Source organism: Arvicola amphibius, chromosome 5 (genome assembly GCF_903992535.2).
Source record: "Arvicola amphibius chromosome 5, mArvAmp1.2, whole genome shotgun sequence".
NCBI lineage: Eukaryota > Metazoa > Chordata > Mammalia > Rodentia > Cricetidae > Arvicola > Arvicola amphibius.
In genome coordinates, this window is record NC_052051.1 from 36,758,660 (window position 1) to 36,777,877 (window position 19,218).

At 42.0% G+C, this 19,218-nt stretch overlaps 1 protein-coding gene across 1 annotated transcript in view; it reads right to left on the reverse strand.

Annotated features, from left to right (window-relative positions):
• Window positions 1–19,218, reverse strand: part of Sptlc3 (serine palmitoyltransferase long chain base subunit 3) — a 107,444-nt gene that overhangs the window by 21,969 nt on the left and 66,257 nt on the right. The window contains exons 8-9 of the mRNA XM_038331986.1: window positions 16,944–17,163; window positions 10,043–10,169 (exon numbers count right to left, since the gene is read on the reverse strand). Of these exons, the coding sequence (XP_038187914.1) occupies window positions 10,043–10,169; window positions 16,944–17,163 (347 nt within the window). The remainder of the gene's footprint in view (window positions 1–10,042; window positions 10,170–16,943; window positions 17,164–19,218) is intronic.

Sequence of the window (19,218 nt, forward strand, 5' to 3'; positions counted from 1 at the left end):
CTAGTCATTTGGGGACATTTCCCTTTCATTCTTAGCTGTTCTTATTATATTTCAGGTCAAAAGTTTATCTGCTAAGCTACTGGAAGAAGACTGGGTAACTGCTTAAAATGTATGAGATCGTAAAGTCCCTCAGGACATCTGAGGATGGCAAAGACCCATTGCCTTTTTACCAAAGGTGAGTTTTCTTCTCCTAGGGAAGATGGTTTACTGCTGTGGGATAATTCCCCTGTACACTGTAAAGATTTGCCAATGGTATTGGTTAAATAAAATGCTGATTGGCCAGTAGCCAGGCAGGAAGTATAGGCAGGGTGACCAGACTAGGAGAATTCTGGGAAGAGGAAATGTAGAGAGTCAGTCATCAGCCAGATGTAGAGCAAGCAAGATGAGGCCCCACAGAGACAAGTTACCAAGCCACGTGGCTAAATATAGACAAGAATTATGGGTTATTTTAAGTTGTGAGAGCTAGTTAATAATAAGTCTGAGATAATAGGCCAAACAGATTACAATTAATATAAGCTTCTGAGTGTTTCTTTGGAACTGAACAGCTGCAGGACTGGGCAGGACAAAAACTTCTGTCTACAGTTTACGTTGAAAGCATAGAAGCATGCTTCTCTGTGGTTAGGCAAAATCATGTAATTGATTTATGACCATCAGATTTGGGGGGGGGGGTCACACACCTCTCCAGCCATGACTCATGAAATCATCATGTATATTCCAAATCCCTTACCCTGTCTACAAATTTGGGATCCAGTTTGGAAAGATTTCCCCACTCCCAGTACTGTACTAGGAACTGAGCCTTGGGTGTTCCACATACTAGACAAGTATACCTTTCTATATCCCCAGGCCTCTTTTTACTTTTTGTTTAGAGAGTCTTGCTCTGCTGTCCAAGCTGGCACTGAACTTGCAATCTTGTGTCTTAACCTTTCAACTCAAGTAAGAAGCAAGCTAAACCAATGATATGCCAAAATGTGTTGGAAGCCTGTTTGTTCTCTCAGCCAATAAACCTTCACCAATCCAAAAATTTATAATGAGTGATTACTATAAAAAACGATTGAGAATTCAAAATCCTAATGGCCTGCTACCATTTATTAGCTGTGTAGTATAAAAGAAAACCCACATTTTTTTTTTGTGGGAATTTTACTGTCTCAACTTCTCATTACCTTTACAACATAATCCCACAGGGAAAAAAATCGAAGCACAAATGATTATTATGGAGGAGGAAGAGAAGGAAGTGGGGTAGAAAAGATCACATCAGAACCAAGTCAGCCTATTTATCTCCATTTGGACAGGCAGGGTTCGATAGGGCACGATTCCTGTTGATTACTATGTATTAAAAAGTCAAATGCACCTTTGAATGCTAGACAGTGTCTCCATAGGAAGCTCTAAGTGAGGGATTCAGCTAGACTGCTTGGATAATTAAAGGCACAGTTCTGCTTTTGCTGTTGCTATTTGGGTAGTGCTGGCTGGAGTTACTCAGTCTGCCTACCTCACTTCTATGTCGAGACACATCCCAGTATACACAATGTAAAACCATTCATGTATCCAGAGGATAGAAAAGTGAATATAGATTTGGGCTTACAATAGACCCACCCAGTGAGTGATTCTAATTCTATCATTTGATCCAAAATAGCTCCATAGGCAACATTTAAGGACAGGATATTACAGTGCTCCTAGATGTTGCTCAGGCTTCAAAACTTGCAGGCAATCTGAGTTGCTCCAAAGCCAGCATTTACTGTGCAGTCATTGGCAAATTTGATGCCTCAAGACATGTTTTAATACTTAATCACTACCAATTTAAAGAGCTTCATTTGGGATATATGTGACTAAAATAACAGGAGCAACAACAACAACAACAACAACAACAAACTGCTGGAAATTGAATGAATTGGGGATTATTGATTAGGGATATGAGGTAGGCCTTAGAAAGATGGTTCAGGAGTTTAAGGGATAGAGAAAGGTTTGGTAGGAGGAATGAAAGCTTTCTAGGTGGAGCTAAAATATTGGACATGTTTTGGGAGCTAAAAATGCTGAGACTAGCCAATAAGACTGGCCAAAGCTCAATCTGAATGGAATCATTCAGCTGATATATAACTTTGAAGACAACAGAATTCTACCCTTTTTAAGTTTGTCCTTTAAGGACAGGGGATTTGGTTGGGAATAATGCAGATGCAACTCAATGAGATAAAATATTACACATTAGAAATTGGAGTTTTGTGTGTGTGTGTGTATATATATATATATTTGTAAGTAATTTTCTACTATTCTTTTCCTGTCAGTAGACATTACTGGTGACTCAGATGTAAAATAAATATTTCTAGGCTTATGGTAGTAAATGATAGATTTAGAACTTTGGTGATTATTCCGGCAGCTTGACATTGGGGAGATTGCTGGCATAATCATACATGTGGTCTCTCTATAGCCATTTTCATCACATAAAGGAACCAGCTAATCAATGGGGTCATCCAAATTTAGACCTGCTAATTATCGCTAGGAGTATTTCATACTCCCATCTCCAGTAAACCCTTTTAAGTGAAAGAACTGGTGTTACACAAAATCCTAAGAGAGGTGAAGATGTGTGGCTGTGAGCTGCCCGGTGTGAGTGCTGGGAACCTAACCCAGGACTTCTGCAAGAGCAGCATTTGCTCTTAAATGTCAAGCCATCTCTCTAGCCCCTATTTTTTTTTTTTTTGAGATAGGGTCTCACTAAGTTTCCTAGGCTAGCATCAAATTTGCTACATAGCTCAGGCTGGCCTCACAATGAAGATCCTCCTGCCTCAGTTTTTTGAATGCTGGGATTAGACATATGCACCATCTTGCATGCATACTATAGAACTGTTATGTTTTTTTTATGTGTGTGTGTATGTGTGTGTGTACATGTTCATGTGGAGACCAGAGGACAGCCTTGGGTGTTATTCTTCGGGTGCCAAGTGCCCTCATCCTTTCTTTTTGTTTTATTTTAGCTAGGGCCTCGCTCTCACTGGCTTGGGATCAGCCAGGCCCAGGGATCCACCCATCTCTGCTTCTCCAACAGCGGGATTATAAGCCTGAACTACCACAGCTGTCTTTTAAAATGCAGCACTGATATCCTCTCTTTACCAACTGAGCTCACTCCCCAGCCCTACACAGACAAGAATTAAAGCGGGTCTTATGGATACCACCCCTTGTATCCCAAGCAACACCAATTACCAAAGCAGTGTCTCTGCTGGACGGTGATGATCAAAGAGAATACCGTAGCCAGTGTTGTAACCATTAGCTCTTATGACTTTATAGATCACAGGGAGTTTTATGAAAGCACAGGTTTACAGGACGACCTGCTATGAAGAGCACACAGCTCTGTGGGCACAAATAGCACTTCACTACAGCCAAAGTGGTCACCCGTACCAGGAATGACAGACCAGCACTAGTGGTAACTGAGTGAACAGAGTTGATGCTTGGATTTAAATGGTGGCTTAAGGAAGTGGCTCAAAATGTGTTTCATACTTTTTTTCTGATTCGCTCACATTTTCCAGTCCTCAGGCCTCCTTTCTGCAAAGTTGTCTAGCTCTGTCTGTTTGCCAGAAAGCTGTCTTCTGTTCTGTTTCCCTCTGCAAACATCCCCTTACCTGGTTCCTTTCTTTTATATGGAAATGTGGTTTTCAAATGAGGCTGCATCCCAAGCCCCTGAAGGGATGGTTAGACTGTTTGCTAACCCCGGCCCTAAAGTTTCTGACTCTAAATGAAAATGTCTATTACAGTTCTAACAAGCCCCAGGTGATGCTGACATGCTTGTCTAGGGACCACCCTTTGAGAGCCACCATAGCACACGGTGTAGCCATCCTCCTCCTCCTATGCTGCTCTCCCATCTTCATGAAACGTGAAGTGATAATGGAAGACAGATGGGCAGCAACTTCCTACACCGAAGGCATTTTAATAAACATACAAAGGCTATGAGCCAAAGTAGACATGGATCTAGGCGAGAATTATAAGGGCACAGGCTGACCTTGGTGAGCAAGCTCAGTTGCTTTGATGGCTGACAGAAATCATTCTGCTCAACACTTTTGATGAAGAGATGGCTCCCAAAATATCCCCAAAGATATTTTGTCAGCGTCTGCCTCATGGCACAATTGGAACTATCCATATTCCCCTTTAATTCCATTTGGATGCCTGCCTCCATGGTCTATTATCTGTCAGGCATGTGCTGATAGCCAACGGTGTGAATTGGATGGCTTCTATCTGGAAGAAATCCTAACTCATTCATGCTTGATGGGAAGGAGAGAGTGGGTGTGATGAGGTCATCATGCAGCAGGTGGTTCTCAAAGGGTGGCCCCTGGACCAATCATATTAGCACCACTCAGGATTTTTTTTTATAAATATAACATAAATTTTGGGGAGCAGGGCATCAGCAAGCTGTTTTTACCATCTTTGCAGGTGACTCTAGTGTGGAATCACATGGTTATAAGCAGGAAAGGAATCATGGGAGTACACTTGTGCTGGGGAACTGTATATAGAAAACCAAGGCTGGGATCCTGCTCAATGCAGGCCGAGGAAGAGGCCTTGAAGAAAGGGAATGGGGAAAGAATAAAAACAGGAGATAAACAGGGGACAATAGTAACGTGAAGACTGTTACCACAGGGGGAGGGGTGTTGAGAGGTGAAGGCCTACTGGGCAGGAGGAAGAACAGGAGAGCAAAGGCCTCAGAATGGAGGGGAGGAGCCAGGCCAAAACTGAGGGGGCTAGAACCCAAGAGCTAGCAGTCTGGGCAGAGGAAACCTGAGACTGTAAAGGAAGGAGAGGGAAGGGAAGATTGTTTTGGAAGGATAGCAGCAAGATCGTGCTGTGGAAAGGGACCAGTGCTCTTCAAAGAGAGGAATCGAACACAGCTGTGCAGAGAGATTAGAGGCATTTATTTGCTGGACTAAAAGGGCAAGGAACAGCATTGCTGCCATTCAGTAGATCTTTGTTGAGAAATTGAGGACCATGCTTGCGCGGTGCTGTTCTCTGTGTGCTTAATGAGAGGAAGCGCCTCTTCTCTTGGAGTTTGTGCTCCAGTGAGAGGAAAGAAGGACTAGACAGGAATGCTATGAGAACTGAGGTCAGAGGAATGGGGGAGATGGAGGCTGGGCTATGTAGGATCGGGCAGCTCTTTCAGAAGACCAGTGGAGGCAAAGAAAAGCCATTCTAGAGGGAGCAGCAGGCGCGAAGGCCTTCCTGTGGAAGCTGGTTTGAGTGCTCACGAGTCACTGTAATGAGCAATGGGAAGAGCCTGAGAAATATGAGGGAGAAGTTTTGGAAGCCTGTAGGCCACTGGATCACATGTCGAGTGAGTGGGAAACGGATGGGTCGGGGAGTGGCATGCTGTGAGTTATGTTTTCTCTTTTCTTAACGAGTTAGTATTTCTCTCAGATAGATGTTATTTGAAAATGTCAGCAGGAGCATAGAATGGATTTATTAGAGGCTGGGAAGGATTGAGGAAGAAGGAATGAGAGAGGATGACAGCAGTTATCCAGTAGAATAAATTCTAGTGTTCTAGAGAACAGTGGAATTGCAGTTCATAATGTCCTATTATCTATTTTAAGAGTAACTAAAAACAGGAGTTTAAAGGCTTTAAATGAAAAAAAAATGCCAATATTGAAGAGGTAGAAACATTAAATACCTCCATTTTCTCAGCATATTGTACATATATATTGAAGTGTTACTCTGTATTCCATAAATATATAATTATTATATTTTATTCAAGGCTTTTAAGACATAGCAAGAAATGGAAATACTAATAACCCTGATTTGTCCATCTCTCATACTGTATGCCTGTGTTAAATCATTATACTGCATCCTCTAGCTTTGTGCAGTTCAAATAAATGCTAAAAAGGATGATTTGGGTTTCTGTACTAAGGACAAACCATAAAAAAGCCAAGACAGAAGTGAGAAGAATATTCAGGAAGTTGTTCGAATTGTCCTGAGAGGCAGAGTTGGAGAGGTGACCAGATTATAGACATATTTTTAAGCAAGTGATGCAGGATACAGGATTACTTCTCTTCATGGATGAATAGTCATAAAATCTTAGAACAGGGGAGAATCCCATGGTGGGTAAAAAACTACCAAAAATATTTGAGAAGGAAGGGAAGGAAAGTATGTAAGTTAAAAATCACACTACCTTTGCCGAGTTCTTACTGTGCACCACCACTGTGCAGTACCCACTGTCTAGACTGTATCACTTAGTCCTTCCACCTATTTCCATTGTCAGCCGAGGAACTGAATGAAGAGAGGGAGCACGGCGAGCTCTGGGCTACATGTGATCTGGCCGCGCAGGATCCTCTTAATTACTTGTACATTTCGCCCTCCATTTTCTCTCTGTGAGAAGTAAAAGATTTCCCACGGTTGGGGAAAGAGACTGGGAGTTGAAAAAGACTGACTGAATCTCTCTCTCTCTCTCTCTCTCTCTCTCTCTCTCTCACACACACACACACACACACACACACAGCTCATTAAAGATCTAAATAGAACAAGGCAACAGATGACATTGTTTTCTGTAGGGAAGCTGTTGGTATGATTTGGGGCTTAATTCCCTTGTGGCTGCTTGTTTGACATCTAGATTAGGCCAGTGACAGAACCATCATCTTTCTAGAGTTCCCCGAAAGTCATCCCCCTCACTGAAAGGTCTCCTCAGGTACCACACTGGTGTGGACCAGACTCTTGCTCTTAGTCCTCTGAAATAAACATCTCCGCAATCTTATTTAGCACAAACATGGACCTGAAATCCAGAAGGCTGGCAAGATGGAAGTTGAGTCATGACGTATTTATTAAGCCGAGCACCGAGTTTGACACTCAGAGGAACACAAAATTAATTCAAGACACATTTCTTGCCCTTGAGGGGCTTACAACATTGGTTTAGCTAGGAGACCACCCAACAACCATTAGGATGGAGAAATCAAATCTCCACATTGGGCTCAGTGTACTGCACAGAGTGACAGGCGAGGAGATGAAACGGGCCTTGGTGCATATGGAATGCACACCCGGCCTGCAGCCCCTCAGCCTGTGTGCATTAACTCCACCAGCAGCCTGGGTGCAGAGAGAAGGTGGCTGTTGGTGCATAAACATTGTCATTTTACTGGGACTGCTATTTCATCTTTGAACCTTGGCATCAAAGGAACACTGACCTTATTGCTGTAGCTTGCTTCTCTTTGAAGCGTATGGCTTTGCCTTGCAGATTAAAGTGAAGACATTCATCAAGGAACAGATCTGGCCAACCGCTCCCCAAACTTGCCCATAACAAAGCCTTGAAAGGTTCCAGTCACAGTTGCAGTAGGTTGAAGAAGGCTTGGAGCCAGGCTCCTCTTTCTTAGATCTGTGTGGCAGATCTAGCAAGATGCAGCCTTTGGAGCTTTGGGTAACTTTATTCTCAGCAAAGGTGGCCAAGCTAATACAGTATCCTGACCTATCCTGTTCATTTGAGCCAGTATTGTTATAAATGAGGTCAATGTGATCATTCCCAGACTGCCTTTGAATCCTTTAAAGGATGTGCCAGGCAGAGTTACCTGAACCTCGGTGACTCTGTGAAAGGGAACTGCTTTCTTTTGTTCATTGATTTGAAAAAAAAAAAAAAAAATAAAACAACATCAGTAACAAAACCCCCACAAAACAAACAAACAACCCCCCTCCAAAAACTGTCTTAAATTTTCTCCTATGTCTATTTTGACTCACACCATTCTGTTTTCTTTTAATTCATAAGATGCCAAAAGATATGAGGTAAAGTATTTTAATTATGATGTTAAGAATATAAGGACCGGTTAATATGAAAGGGGGAGAATTTCACAATGTCCTATCTCTAGATAAAGAACTAGAGGCAACTAATGACTTGTGGGAGCAGGCAACTGGCCTCTTGCTTGGATGAACACCCTTACTGGTTGTCAAAGAACACTTAAAAAAAATAAGAATTAAAAAAAGCACAAAACAATATCACCACCAACAACGAAAGAAATAAGCCTTAGCTTTGTTAAGGTAACAGGATTTTTTTAGGGTTTGCTATGGTAGCCTAACCTTATTTATTCTGACTAGTCCAAGACCTGGGAGGACATCCAGTTCTTCATTTCTTTCCTAAGAAGTTTCATACAGAATCAGGGAGTTTTCACATACTTCTTGAACGCCTCAGGAACAATTGCAAATAACAGCAAGCAATTATACAAAATTCATGATTGTTTCCAGACATTCCTGAGTATTTTATATAAATTAACTTACCTAACTGTCATAAAACATCGATGCATAAATGTTATTATTCTCAGTTCACAGCTGGAAGAACTGAAGCAAAGAAAAGTTAAATCACCTGCCCAGGGTTGGATGCACCATTTGCTTGTGGAATGTCACGTGACAATAAGTAGCAGCAGAGGAACTGAATCCTGGCAACTACCTCCCCGACTGGGTTCTCAGCCAGTTAAAAACACAGTTCAGTCAAAAAAGAAAAAAATGCACACACACACACACACCACACACACACACACACACACACACACACGCACGGCAATCCTAAAAAGACCCCAGCAATCCACCAGTCACTTTTATGTAGTAGAAAAGGTACCATCTTGTGGGTCATTTTCCAGCTTTAGTGATAAAACAAACACCACGTTATAATTTTTTATTAATATTCTGGCAAGCGGAATGACTCACTGGAAGGCCTCTGGGACTGTCAGTGTAGAGGTGACTGGAGGTCCTTCTTCAAAAGACCAGTTTCATTCTTATCTGATTTGTATAAGGGATATAGGTTGTTCTTGATCAGAAATGCTTAGGACCAAAAGGGATTTGGATTTTAGATTTTTTTGAGAATATTTGTATACATATAATGAGATATCTTGAGGATGGGTCCCAAGTCTAACCACAAAATTTATTGATAATTCATATATATACACATTGTTGGCAGGATTTTTTTGAAATGATTTTTTTTTTCTGAAATCATTCTGTAGCCAAGGTTGGCCTCAAACCCAGAATCCTCAAGCCACCTGAGTGGTGAGGTCACAGGCACCTGCTGCTGTGCATTGCACCCACAGATAATTTTATAGCAGATTTTTAGTGTGCCTGCATTCAGATCGTCCTATAATTTGAGGGCAGGTGTGGAATGTTCCACTTAGAGCTTCATGTCAGTGCTCAGAAAGTTTCAGGTTACAGAACATTTCAGTTTCAGATCAGGGTGGATACTCAGTTTGAAGAAGGATTTTTTTTTTGATAAAACACGTAAGTATTCTTACTTAATACTATTAATGATAGATATTCCCGTATATCCTAGTAAGTGGGTCTAGAAGTTTGCAGAAAATGATACAGGTCTTTGTGCCAGATGGTGGTAGGATGAAGCACAAGGATTGTATAGCCCTGTGGCCATTTTAAGTATAATTTGCTGTTTCTTACTTGTACTCACTAGCTCCCTGGCAGGAAGAACTGCTTTATTATCATAACATGTAGTGAATCTTTAGAGACCAGATCTGAAAGATGGAATGAGAATTCTCAGAGGCTTCTGTGAAATAATTCTCCAAAGAGCAGGTGAAGTTCTTTTGGGCTAAGCAAAGTAGCACATTTTAGCTGAAATGACAGTAACAGACGAATGGCTGGGCTGATACTGTGAGTTTATATGTCCTCAAATGACCAGTGGCGATTTTCCCTTGCCCAACTTCTGACAATAAAACATATAAAATATTATACTAATGGTATTCATTTCAGGGAAGCACAAGGAACAGCAGTCAAGCACAGGCAAACATGCATAAACACATAACACACAAAAAGCACACATGCACATGCAAACATACATATACACAAAAGGCATTGCTTACTTCATTTTAACTACTGATCACCCAAAGTGATCCAAATTTGATGATCATACTAACATGTTGCTAAAGACTGTATGTATGTGTTACAACAGGGTTTGTGGTGTGTGCATACACATGTGAAGATGTTCTAGCATGCTCCTCTCTTGACTAAAACACTGGGCCTCACAGGACGAAAGTGTGTAGTTGAGAAGGTGGGAGACAGACAGGCAGAAGCCTAGGAGAGTTCTTGAGGGCTGAGTTCCCTGTAGATTCCTTACCTCCATGCTTCTCATCTTTTCCCATAATAAGCTTCAAGGATCTGATGATTTGCTCAGCTATGACGGGACTCATGGATGTCGCATAGGTAGCGCTATGTGAGTGAACTCGAACATAATCCACAAGTTCCTAAAATGAGGGCATAGCACAAAATGTAAGCAAATAATTCTCAGAACTTGTCCTCTGCACATTACAGCAAAGCATTTGCTCAGGTCCTCAAAAGAGGACAGTTCTCTGTCTAACCCTCATCTACTTTGTGGAACATCCAGCTCCTTAGTCTTTTCTCCTTTTTCTTAGTCTTTCCCATCGAAATCTAGAAACTGTACAAAAGTTAGAGGGAGCTATAAATTTAGAGCTGGCCTGTAAGGCAAAAACTGGGTATATGCAGGAAAAATGATTTTTGTAATATCTGCCTTGCACAAGAGCGAATGCCCAGGAACGGCCGACAATACAAAATTTGGCTCTTTTGTTCCTTGAGATTATTAGTAATTGTGCCGTGCACTGATGCATGGAATAGACTGAAAGATGCAGGGGAAAGGGCGGGTGATGCTAAGAGGAGCAGTCAGGGGACGCTCCTGAGAGGAGACAGGGCCTATGAAGCTTTGATGCGTGAAGACAGATGAAGAAGAAATGAAAACCCAACCGGGGAGAAGATGTGTGAGTTCAGAGAGACAAGATACCCCAGAAATCCAATGTCATCCTTCCACTCCTGATCCCCACCAACATTATACTCTTCCCATTTTGGTCTTTTCTTCAAGCAGTCAATGAACCTGGGCTGGCCTTGTGCTCTGCTTTCAGAAAGAGAGATACCATAGTGCTGGGTGTGAGCCCAACTCAAAGACTTTGGACACTTTGATTCAGCATGGCAAATGGCTTGTTTCCTTTCTTCCTTTACTTCTAGATTCTTTCCTTACCCTTCATTTCATTCCAATTCCCCCATTTAAAAATTTCAAATTATTAATTTTAATTATTTTTCTCTTTATTTGTAAGTATTTGCCTTTTCCATCCCTTCTTCTTTTTAGTTTTCCTTCTCTCTTACCTTCTATTTTTTCCTTCTAGCAAGTTTATTAAACACCTGTGTTGGGCTTTATCCTAGATTCACGTGTGAGGCTAGGCAGAAGGGGCACCTAGGCCATATTCTAGCTTGACATCTTTGACTGTTCTTTATTTTTCTTTTCTGAATCATGTAAAAGTAGCTGCAAGTATATCTCCTTCTTTTGAGGAGTGGGGATGTCATGGCAGGCCTCGAAGCCTCAGCTACATGGTATTTAAGGAAGTTCGCTCTGGAAGTGCTGGAGCCCATCAAAGAGAGCTCTTTGGTAATTTTCTAAGAAGTACAGATAAACTGTCCTTCAGAGTTTGTGTTCTGCCCTATGATAAATGGCAATAGGGGTTTTCATCCTCTGTTGAGATTAAATACTTTCCCACGGGCTGCTAGGGGAGGTTAGGAGGGGACTGTCAGTGAGTCATAGGCATTGGACAATAGAGTCTTATAGGATCCTGTGTCTATGGAGGAGTGTTTCCAGGGGTGATCTGGCCACAGAAGATGGGTGGATATGGAGGAATTCAGAGGAGGTTAAAAAGCACTTATATTGGCTTGCTAAAATGAGGATGTAAGGGCAAAGAAAGGAGGAGTCAGTTGGGAGAAGAGAGAGAAGCTAGTGGTTTGGACAAAAGTTGATCAGGAGTTGTTTCCTCGAAGGGTAGTATGTCCTAGAGTTGAAACAACTTCTGGAACCTAATTGCTCACTCCAAATCCTGCCTTTGTTACTGACAACTAAGTGACTATGCACAAATAAGAAAGTTTACTATCTCAGTCTTCTTCTCTGCAAAGTGAGAAAGCAGTGATACTTTTATTAACTACCTGAGAGTGATTGTAAGAGTGTGTGTATTAGAAAATATGTGAATATATATATATATATATATATATATATATTAGAAAAAAGGTACATTATGGTATTTAATGCAAGTTTATGACAGTGGTTAGACTATCAATTTAAACATTTGTAGAACAGGAAGCATTTGTGGGGTGGAGTCAGGAACCAAAACACAAAACTTCTTGGGATTTTGTTATTTCATTTTGCTCATTTGCAAAGGTGATGATCTAAGGTTAAATTACCTGCATGTGGGCAGCTGCAAGGAAGCAAACCAATGATACTTAGCTTGTATTTCCCTCCATCCCAAGATGGATAGTGGCGGCAGCAGTAAAACCAGACCAAACCTAACCTAACCTAACCTAGCCACTACGGACTACAACAGTAAAACAGACAGACCTTTGGGAGAAAGGAGAGCACAAACTTGCACTATTGAATGACTCAGAGGAGAAAATGAGGCCAGAAGCAGACACCATAGCCAACGTTCACAGGATGCTTTCAACTCCATTTTAAGAACTTTGTATATGTTAATTAACTTACAACAACTCTGAGGTAGCCAATGCTTTTTAATCCCAGTTATATACAAAGGATAATTGAGCCACAGACATCCTGAAAATTACTCACAAAGGATGGTGTGGTGAGGATTTGAACCCACTGATTCTGGTTCAGGAGTCTCTGCCTTTAATGCTATGCCTATCATCTGTTCAAAACCAGTGAAGAGCAGCCTCAGTATGAAAAGAAGTGAGTCTCAGACAGCACGAAGACCAGCTCTTCTGCCTACCCTGTGGTCCTTTCCCTGATCTACAGACTTTGCTCTTTTGGGGTTTAAAGGATTTTGTGTGTACTATTCTTATCTGTTCAAAGGGAGTGAGTACCTGGAGAGAAGGCAACGGAGGGTACACTACTTTTCTTAAAGTCCACTGTCACAGGGTCTTAGCAGACAACCTGCTCATACCGACAGCTGAGTGGGAGTCAAGGCGCCTCAGCGACAGGAAGGATGGGCAGTCCCTTGTTGTGTTAAGGATGAGCAAGCTGTATTCTTAAGAACAAGTCCAGCAACATCTCAGCTGGGAAGTAGCTACCTCAAAGATCAGACAAGGAAACAAAGCAAAGCCTCCTTTGATCAGAACGTCCCCACTCCCATTTCCTTTCATAAATTGAGGAATTTATGCAATCACTCACAAGCATCCTTAGTTCGAATAATAGCCCGTCAGAGAGAAATTGCCCCCGGGACTTGAAAACTCTCTGTCCTACAGCATATTCCTTTAGACTGAGTTCATTTTGTTCTACTCCAGGTAAAGGGTATTTTGCTTGTGTGGTTGAGGAAGGAGGGTTCTGTAGTAACTTCTGGAGAATGTCAAGGAAAGCCCACCGATTCCATCCCTTTATCCCCTGATTGGGTACCACAAGCCATGAATTAAGAGTTGACTTTTGTCCTTCACAAGGTGAGTCTGCATTGTGTCTTTCTTTGGGAGTGGGTAAGAGGTATTCTCAGACGCAGGCTTCCAAGCCCTGTTTTTTCTTTTCAAGTTCAAAACCCTGATTATTTTCTTTACCCTTAGGCTCAGAGTTCAAGGGCAAGGGTGGGTTTTGAGGAGGAAATCAGACAGGAGGCTTTTAGAATAAACATCTTGGTACTCATTCCGTGACCCCTATTTACTTCAAAGGGCTGTTATGTGCAGGCAGGGCTGAGAATGCCAGCACAGAAATGCCTCGGTAAGGGGCCTGCATTTGCTTGCTTTTCAGGCCACTGGATCTAACTATCACCCCAAACCTCGTCTCTGTTTCCCACTTCCATCCTCTAGAATTACAACTCCGCAGTCTATCAGTCACAAGGGCAGTCTCTGCTTCACGTATTTGCCAGTCATCAATCTGTGGCAGTTGGGAGAAGCCAGTGGGCAACAGTCAGCGTGCAAGAAGATGCCGGATCATGATCAGGAGAATGAGAAGATGCAGGATCATGCTCAGGACAGCAGAGGGCAGGCAGTGTTGATCACGTCCCCTCAGCAGTTAGATAAATAAAAAATTGAAAATTGAAAAGTGAAATCATTATCTAGCTTTTCATCTGGGACATCGTGGAAGGATGTCCTCCTGAGTATTGAATTGTTCACTGTCAACAGAGCTCCAAACTCAGAGAGTAAAAGAGGAAAGCCTCACAGGTTTTTGAGAAAGTACTTCAGCTTGGAATTACCCGGATTCACCAAGATGAATTTGTAGAACACCCAATAAGAAGGAAAAACTGAGATCCCAAGAGCACCTCTGCTTTCCGTGAGACCTTAGCACCAAGCACATTTCCCCCTGCCCCTCACTTGTTTCCAAGTATTTTTTACCTGCCTAATTTTTCTGTTTGGTAATGTGCAAATCTCGGCTCTTCATCCACTCCACAAAGATTCCTAGAATATCTTCATTGCAATGATTGAGAATATTGTCTCTGAACTGCCGACCAGAGAGCGTGCATGGTACTGACCTCTTTAAATACGTTACAGCTGTGTACCTTGGCGTTTTCCTGGGACTCCTAACAGTGGGACAAGAGGTTATCTCTGACTCTGTTACCTGCTTTTGGGACCCTTCCCTCCTACTGTGTTGCCACTTTCAGTCTTAATAAGAGAGGAGGTGCCTAGTCTCCTGCAACTTGGTATGCCATGGCTGATATACATGGGAGGCCTGCCCTTTTCTTATGAGAAAGAAGAAAAATTGAAGGGAAGCAGGAGAGGGGAAGTTCGGGGGGGAATGTCTGGGAGGAGAAACTGTTTTGGCTGGAGAATAAATAAATAAGAAAGAATATTGTTTGTAAATGAAGACTAACAAGAGATTTCAGAGCCAAGTATTTTTATATTTATCTAGAGTTTTGAACCCACTCGATTATTTTCGAGACTTGTGGCCAAATTCTCTTGCTCAGCCTCCATGTACTGGATTCTGTTTGTGTCTTCAAGGTTTTGCCACTTGGTGTTTTAGGACTGTGTATGGCAGTTTGGCGAGCGAGCTCCGGCCAAACATACTCTAATTCATGATGCCACCTGGTGGTTAATTGAGATACTGCAGTATAACGTGGGATAAGGGAAAAAATGCAGGCGTGATTTACAATAGCTTTCACAACTGTTCAGTCTCTACCCTAAAGGATTAGAAATCATGTGGACAAGAGTATTCCACTTAGGAAACCCTGCCCATGCCTTCAGAACAGAAAACCTGTGCAGGATCCCAGGGAACTGTCCCTCCTGCCGCTAGTCCCGGGCCTTTGTTTAAAATAGGTATCAAATGAAGGCACTCCAAGGAGAAAAATGTGATATCCAACACATCTGACAGCGTTTCAAGGATCTGCTTGCTTCAGTTTATCCAGGTGCCTTTGGTTCAGGAAACAGAGTTACGCTTGATTAAAAGTTTTGTGGCTCAGCACTGCTGCTAAAGCAATCAAGGGCGTACAAGGCAAGGTAACCCGGATCTGACAGCTCCTAACCCCGAGACCCTCTGATCCCGCTGATGTGACAGTTGGGAAGGAAATATTAACCTGTCACTAGGCTTTGCTGAAGTCTTTGAGGGCCTGACATTCCCTCTGTTTCTAGCATTACCTAGCTCATCCCCGTAGGGCACCGGAGGGAGGATGATATACAATGCCTTGAATATGGAGGAAGGCAGCAGCTAAAGGAGGGCAAAGACCACTGGAAACAGGGTTTTAGGCATCTTTATGCCTCATGGTAAGTGGCCAAGATGAAATGTGTTGTTTTAAATCACTGGCTTTTAGTGATAGTAGCTGCCTGCTACATACCCCACCAACTGGTCTAACTGGTTGACCAGTAGGCTGAACTTTTGTTCCTGCTGGTTAGAATGGATAAGTAACTGGATAAGTAAATACCTCTGTCTCACCCCTCACCCAGTTTTAAAAGATGGCATTTCTCTGTGTAGTCTTGACTGTCCTGGAACTCACTCTGTAGACGAGGCTGGCCTCGAACTCATCGAGATTTCCCTTGCTCCTGAGTGAGTGTTGGGATTAAAGGCATGTGCCACCACTGCCTGGCCTAGACAACATTTTAGCAGCACCTCCATGCACTAATTTGGGGCCAACAATGCCCCTCTAGTAGGAGCTATACTACAGTCCCTTTGGGACAAATGTAAACTGGTATGAAACAGCTGCCATGATTTGGAAAAGGTACATACAGGTAAAGGGACCAGGGCACAGCTTCTTTGTCCCTTAGAGCTAGATCTGAATATTTGATTTTCTTTTTCACTTCTTTAACAGTATAATGTCATCTGATCCAAATTTTCAAACATTTTGAGAATATAGAAGACGGGCTATATAACATTATAGGAAAGTTATTTCTTAGAAAAATAACCTTCAAAGTCCATTTTTGTTCTGCCATTGTTTAGGTGACAACTTGTAAAATCCATCAGGTCAGCTTCTCTAATACATGAACTTTTCCTACTGTTTCTATCACTTACTTTATTTTGAACACACACACACACACACACACACACACACATACACACACACCTCCTAATTCTTTAAGTTTTGAATTTAAAAAATTGTATGCACATGTTGCCTGCATGTATGTCTATGTGCCATATTTGTGCAGTGCCAGCTGAGGCTTCAGATCCTTGGGGCTGGAGATAGTGTTGAGCCGCTGTGGAGTGCCAGGGATTGAACCCAGAAGAGCAACCAATAGTCTCAACTACTGATCCATCTCTCTACCCCACTCCCTTGTAGTTCTTATAGGATCTCTTATCAGTTCTGTGGGTTGGTGTATGCTATTGTCTCTTGTGAGATTAAACCTCCCACTATTTGTCTACAAGACTGATTGATGATCTTTCCACAAGATGTCTCAGACATCGTCCAGCTGAGTTTCCTCTCTCCCAGGTGCTCTGCACATTGAGCCCTCGCTGTTGTTATCTGGTTGTGATCACTCTTTCCACACTCCTCCTTACTCCATGTTACAGGTGAGCACAACTGAAATTTACATGGAATTCAGAGAAGCCCTGCTTCCCGCTTCCCTAGGGGGTTCAGGGTCTCCACAAACACTAGACTTTCCGTTCTTACCTTCTTCCCAGCTATATAGCCTCCTGAGGCTGCAAAGCTTTTGGTGAACGTCCCCATGTATACGTCCACATCTTCAGGGGCCAGTCCAAAGAAGTCTCTGACACCTTGGCAATTGGGGCCCGTAGCACCAATACTGTGAGCTTCATCGACGTAGAGGTAAGCCTTGTATTTCTTCTTTAGAGCCACTATCTGAGGCAGATTCACAATGGAACCTTCCATGCTAGCACAGAAGGAAAAATTCTTGGTAAGTAGTGAATAGCCTCTGGAAAGTTCTGTTGCTTTCCTTCCAGTGCTTCCTAGAAAACCTGCCCTGACACCGTCAGGCTGCTGACAAGAATCTGTCACTCTTCTATTAGCATATTTTATTCAGCAATGACAACCTTTCAATCTTGTAAGGCTTCTCTGTGCCGTGCTACTTTAATAAGCTACTTATATTTGATGGATTGAGTTGTTATCTTTAGTTCTTAACACAGAAATGAACTTACCATACTGTTGATCTGATTTGTCTGTAAAGCTGCTTTTTTGCAGTTAGATCAATGCTTTGGGGATAGGTATTCTGCTGGTCTTAATGAAAGTGCTCCACTCTGAGCCACTTTGATCTATCTGCCATTGCTTGTTTGGCAGTGCTGGCCAGATCTAAAGTCAGCATCTGAACTGCTGAAGATTAAACTGGGGAACTAAAAATACACAGAAATTTTGACATAGTAGTACCAATTATCACATAATAGAAAATCCCTTGGTGTTCCTGCTCAGCACTCGTTTATGTGAGCCTCCTGGTGGCACCCTTTCTTCATGATTCTTCAGAGTGATGGGACAGAAGTTGGTTAAGCCTTAAAACTCCTGATAGGTTTAAGGCTCGGGTTTCTGGGTTCCTCCCACAGAGGTTCCAGAGGTGCTGGGTCAGGGGGCGGGACAGATCAATGGTATATACGAGCTTCCAGGATAAACTCACACCAGAGGCTACGGACATCACTTTGGGATTTACCGCTACTACCCAACCCTTTTGCTTTAGACCTATTTTATTATTTATTTTAGTTTTTCAAGTTTTAGGTTTCTTTTTTTTTTTTTAAATTGACAAAACTTCTTGTAATAATAGCTTTATGTTTGTAGAACAACTGAATAAAAGGTACTGAGGATTCTTGTATCCCCAGTCTTGCCAAGTTTCTCCTGACATTAAGGTCACCTGCTAGTGTGGGCCGTTTATTACAATTTCATGAGCCAATTTTGATACATTAACTAAAATCCCTAGTTTAGAGCTTACTCTTTGTGCTCTATGTTCTATGTGTTTTCCAAAAGAATAAGGATAATTTCCCAGATTGGTATGTCATACTTACCCAGGGTCATGTTAATCCCTGTCATCCCCATTTTAGTGTGTGTAGTGATCAAGAGAGTGTCTAAGTGTTTTATTGTCCATGGTAGTGCAAATTGTAAAATGCTTCAAGTCCCTAGAGAAGGGTAACATAAAGCCAACTAATAAGTAAAATTAAATTTTATATTTACATAGCACCTCTGGATCTCAATGGGTTTTAAAGAACATTGGCTCCACTTAGTTCTCAGACCACTGGAAGATTTTGCACTGCATAACTTGGACTGTACAAACACTCTGGCTCAAAAAAAAAAAAAAAAAAACCCCAACAAACCAGACTCGTATGTTCACAACACAATGCAGCTTGTCAAACAACTCAAGCAACAATTTAGCTAAAGACTAATCATTTGAAGAGCAGTGAACTTCGCCATCCTCCCCTGTTAGGTCTTAGATTGTATATAATACATTAAAAATAAGTTTAAGTGTTAGGTTGATTCAGTCAAAACAGTTCATTAAGTGTCACAGCTACCCAGACCAAAAGAGTTGACTTTAACCATCAATGATACAGCGCATGGGTATTTCATGAGGTCATTTGGATGGCCAAGTTCTGATTTTAATGGAAGACCAAATGGTCTTCTCTTATGCATGTTTGTGAACTATTTCCAGCACTACTTTCAATTTCTTGCTTGTTAGAGTGCTCTCCCCTGAGGAGGCAATATTACTATCTGTCTACCTTAAGCTTATATTGGGGTCACAGCACTTTCTAACCTGGGACTTAGGCGGCCTATATGATGTTTTCCATTATCCTTCGCTTCATTGTTATGTAGTAGAGGCGGGATGATGAAGCTTTCCTCCCAGAATCTTTATAATGGCTAGCACTCATGCTTGTTAACTGTCACTCCATGAGCTTGCAAGCAGAAAGTTTTACTGAGGCCTGATTTGATAAAAAGGAGGCTTTAACAAAGTTCT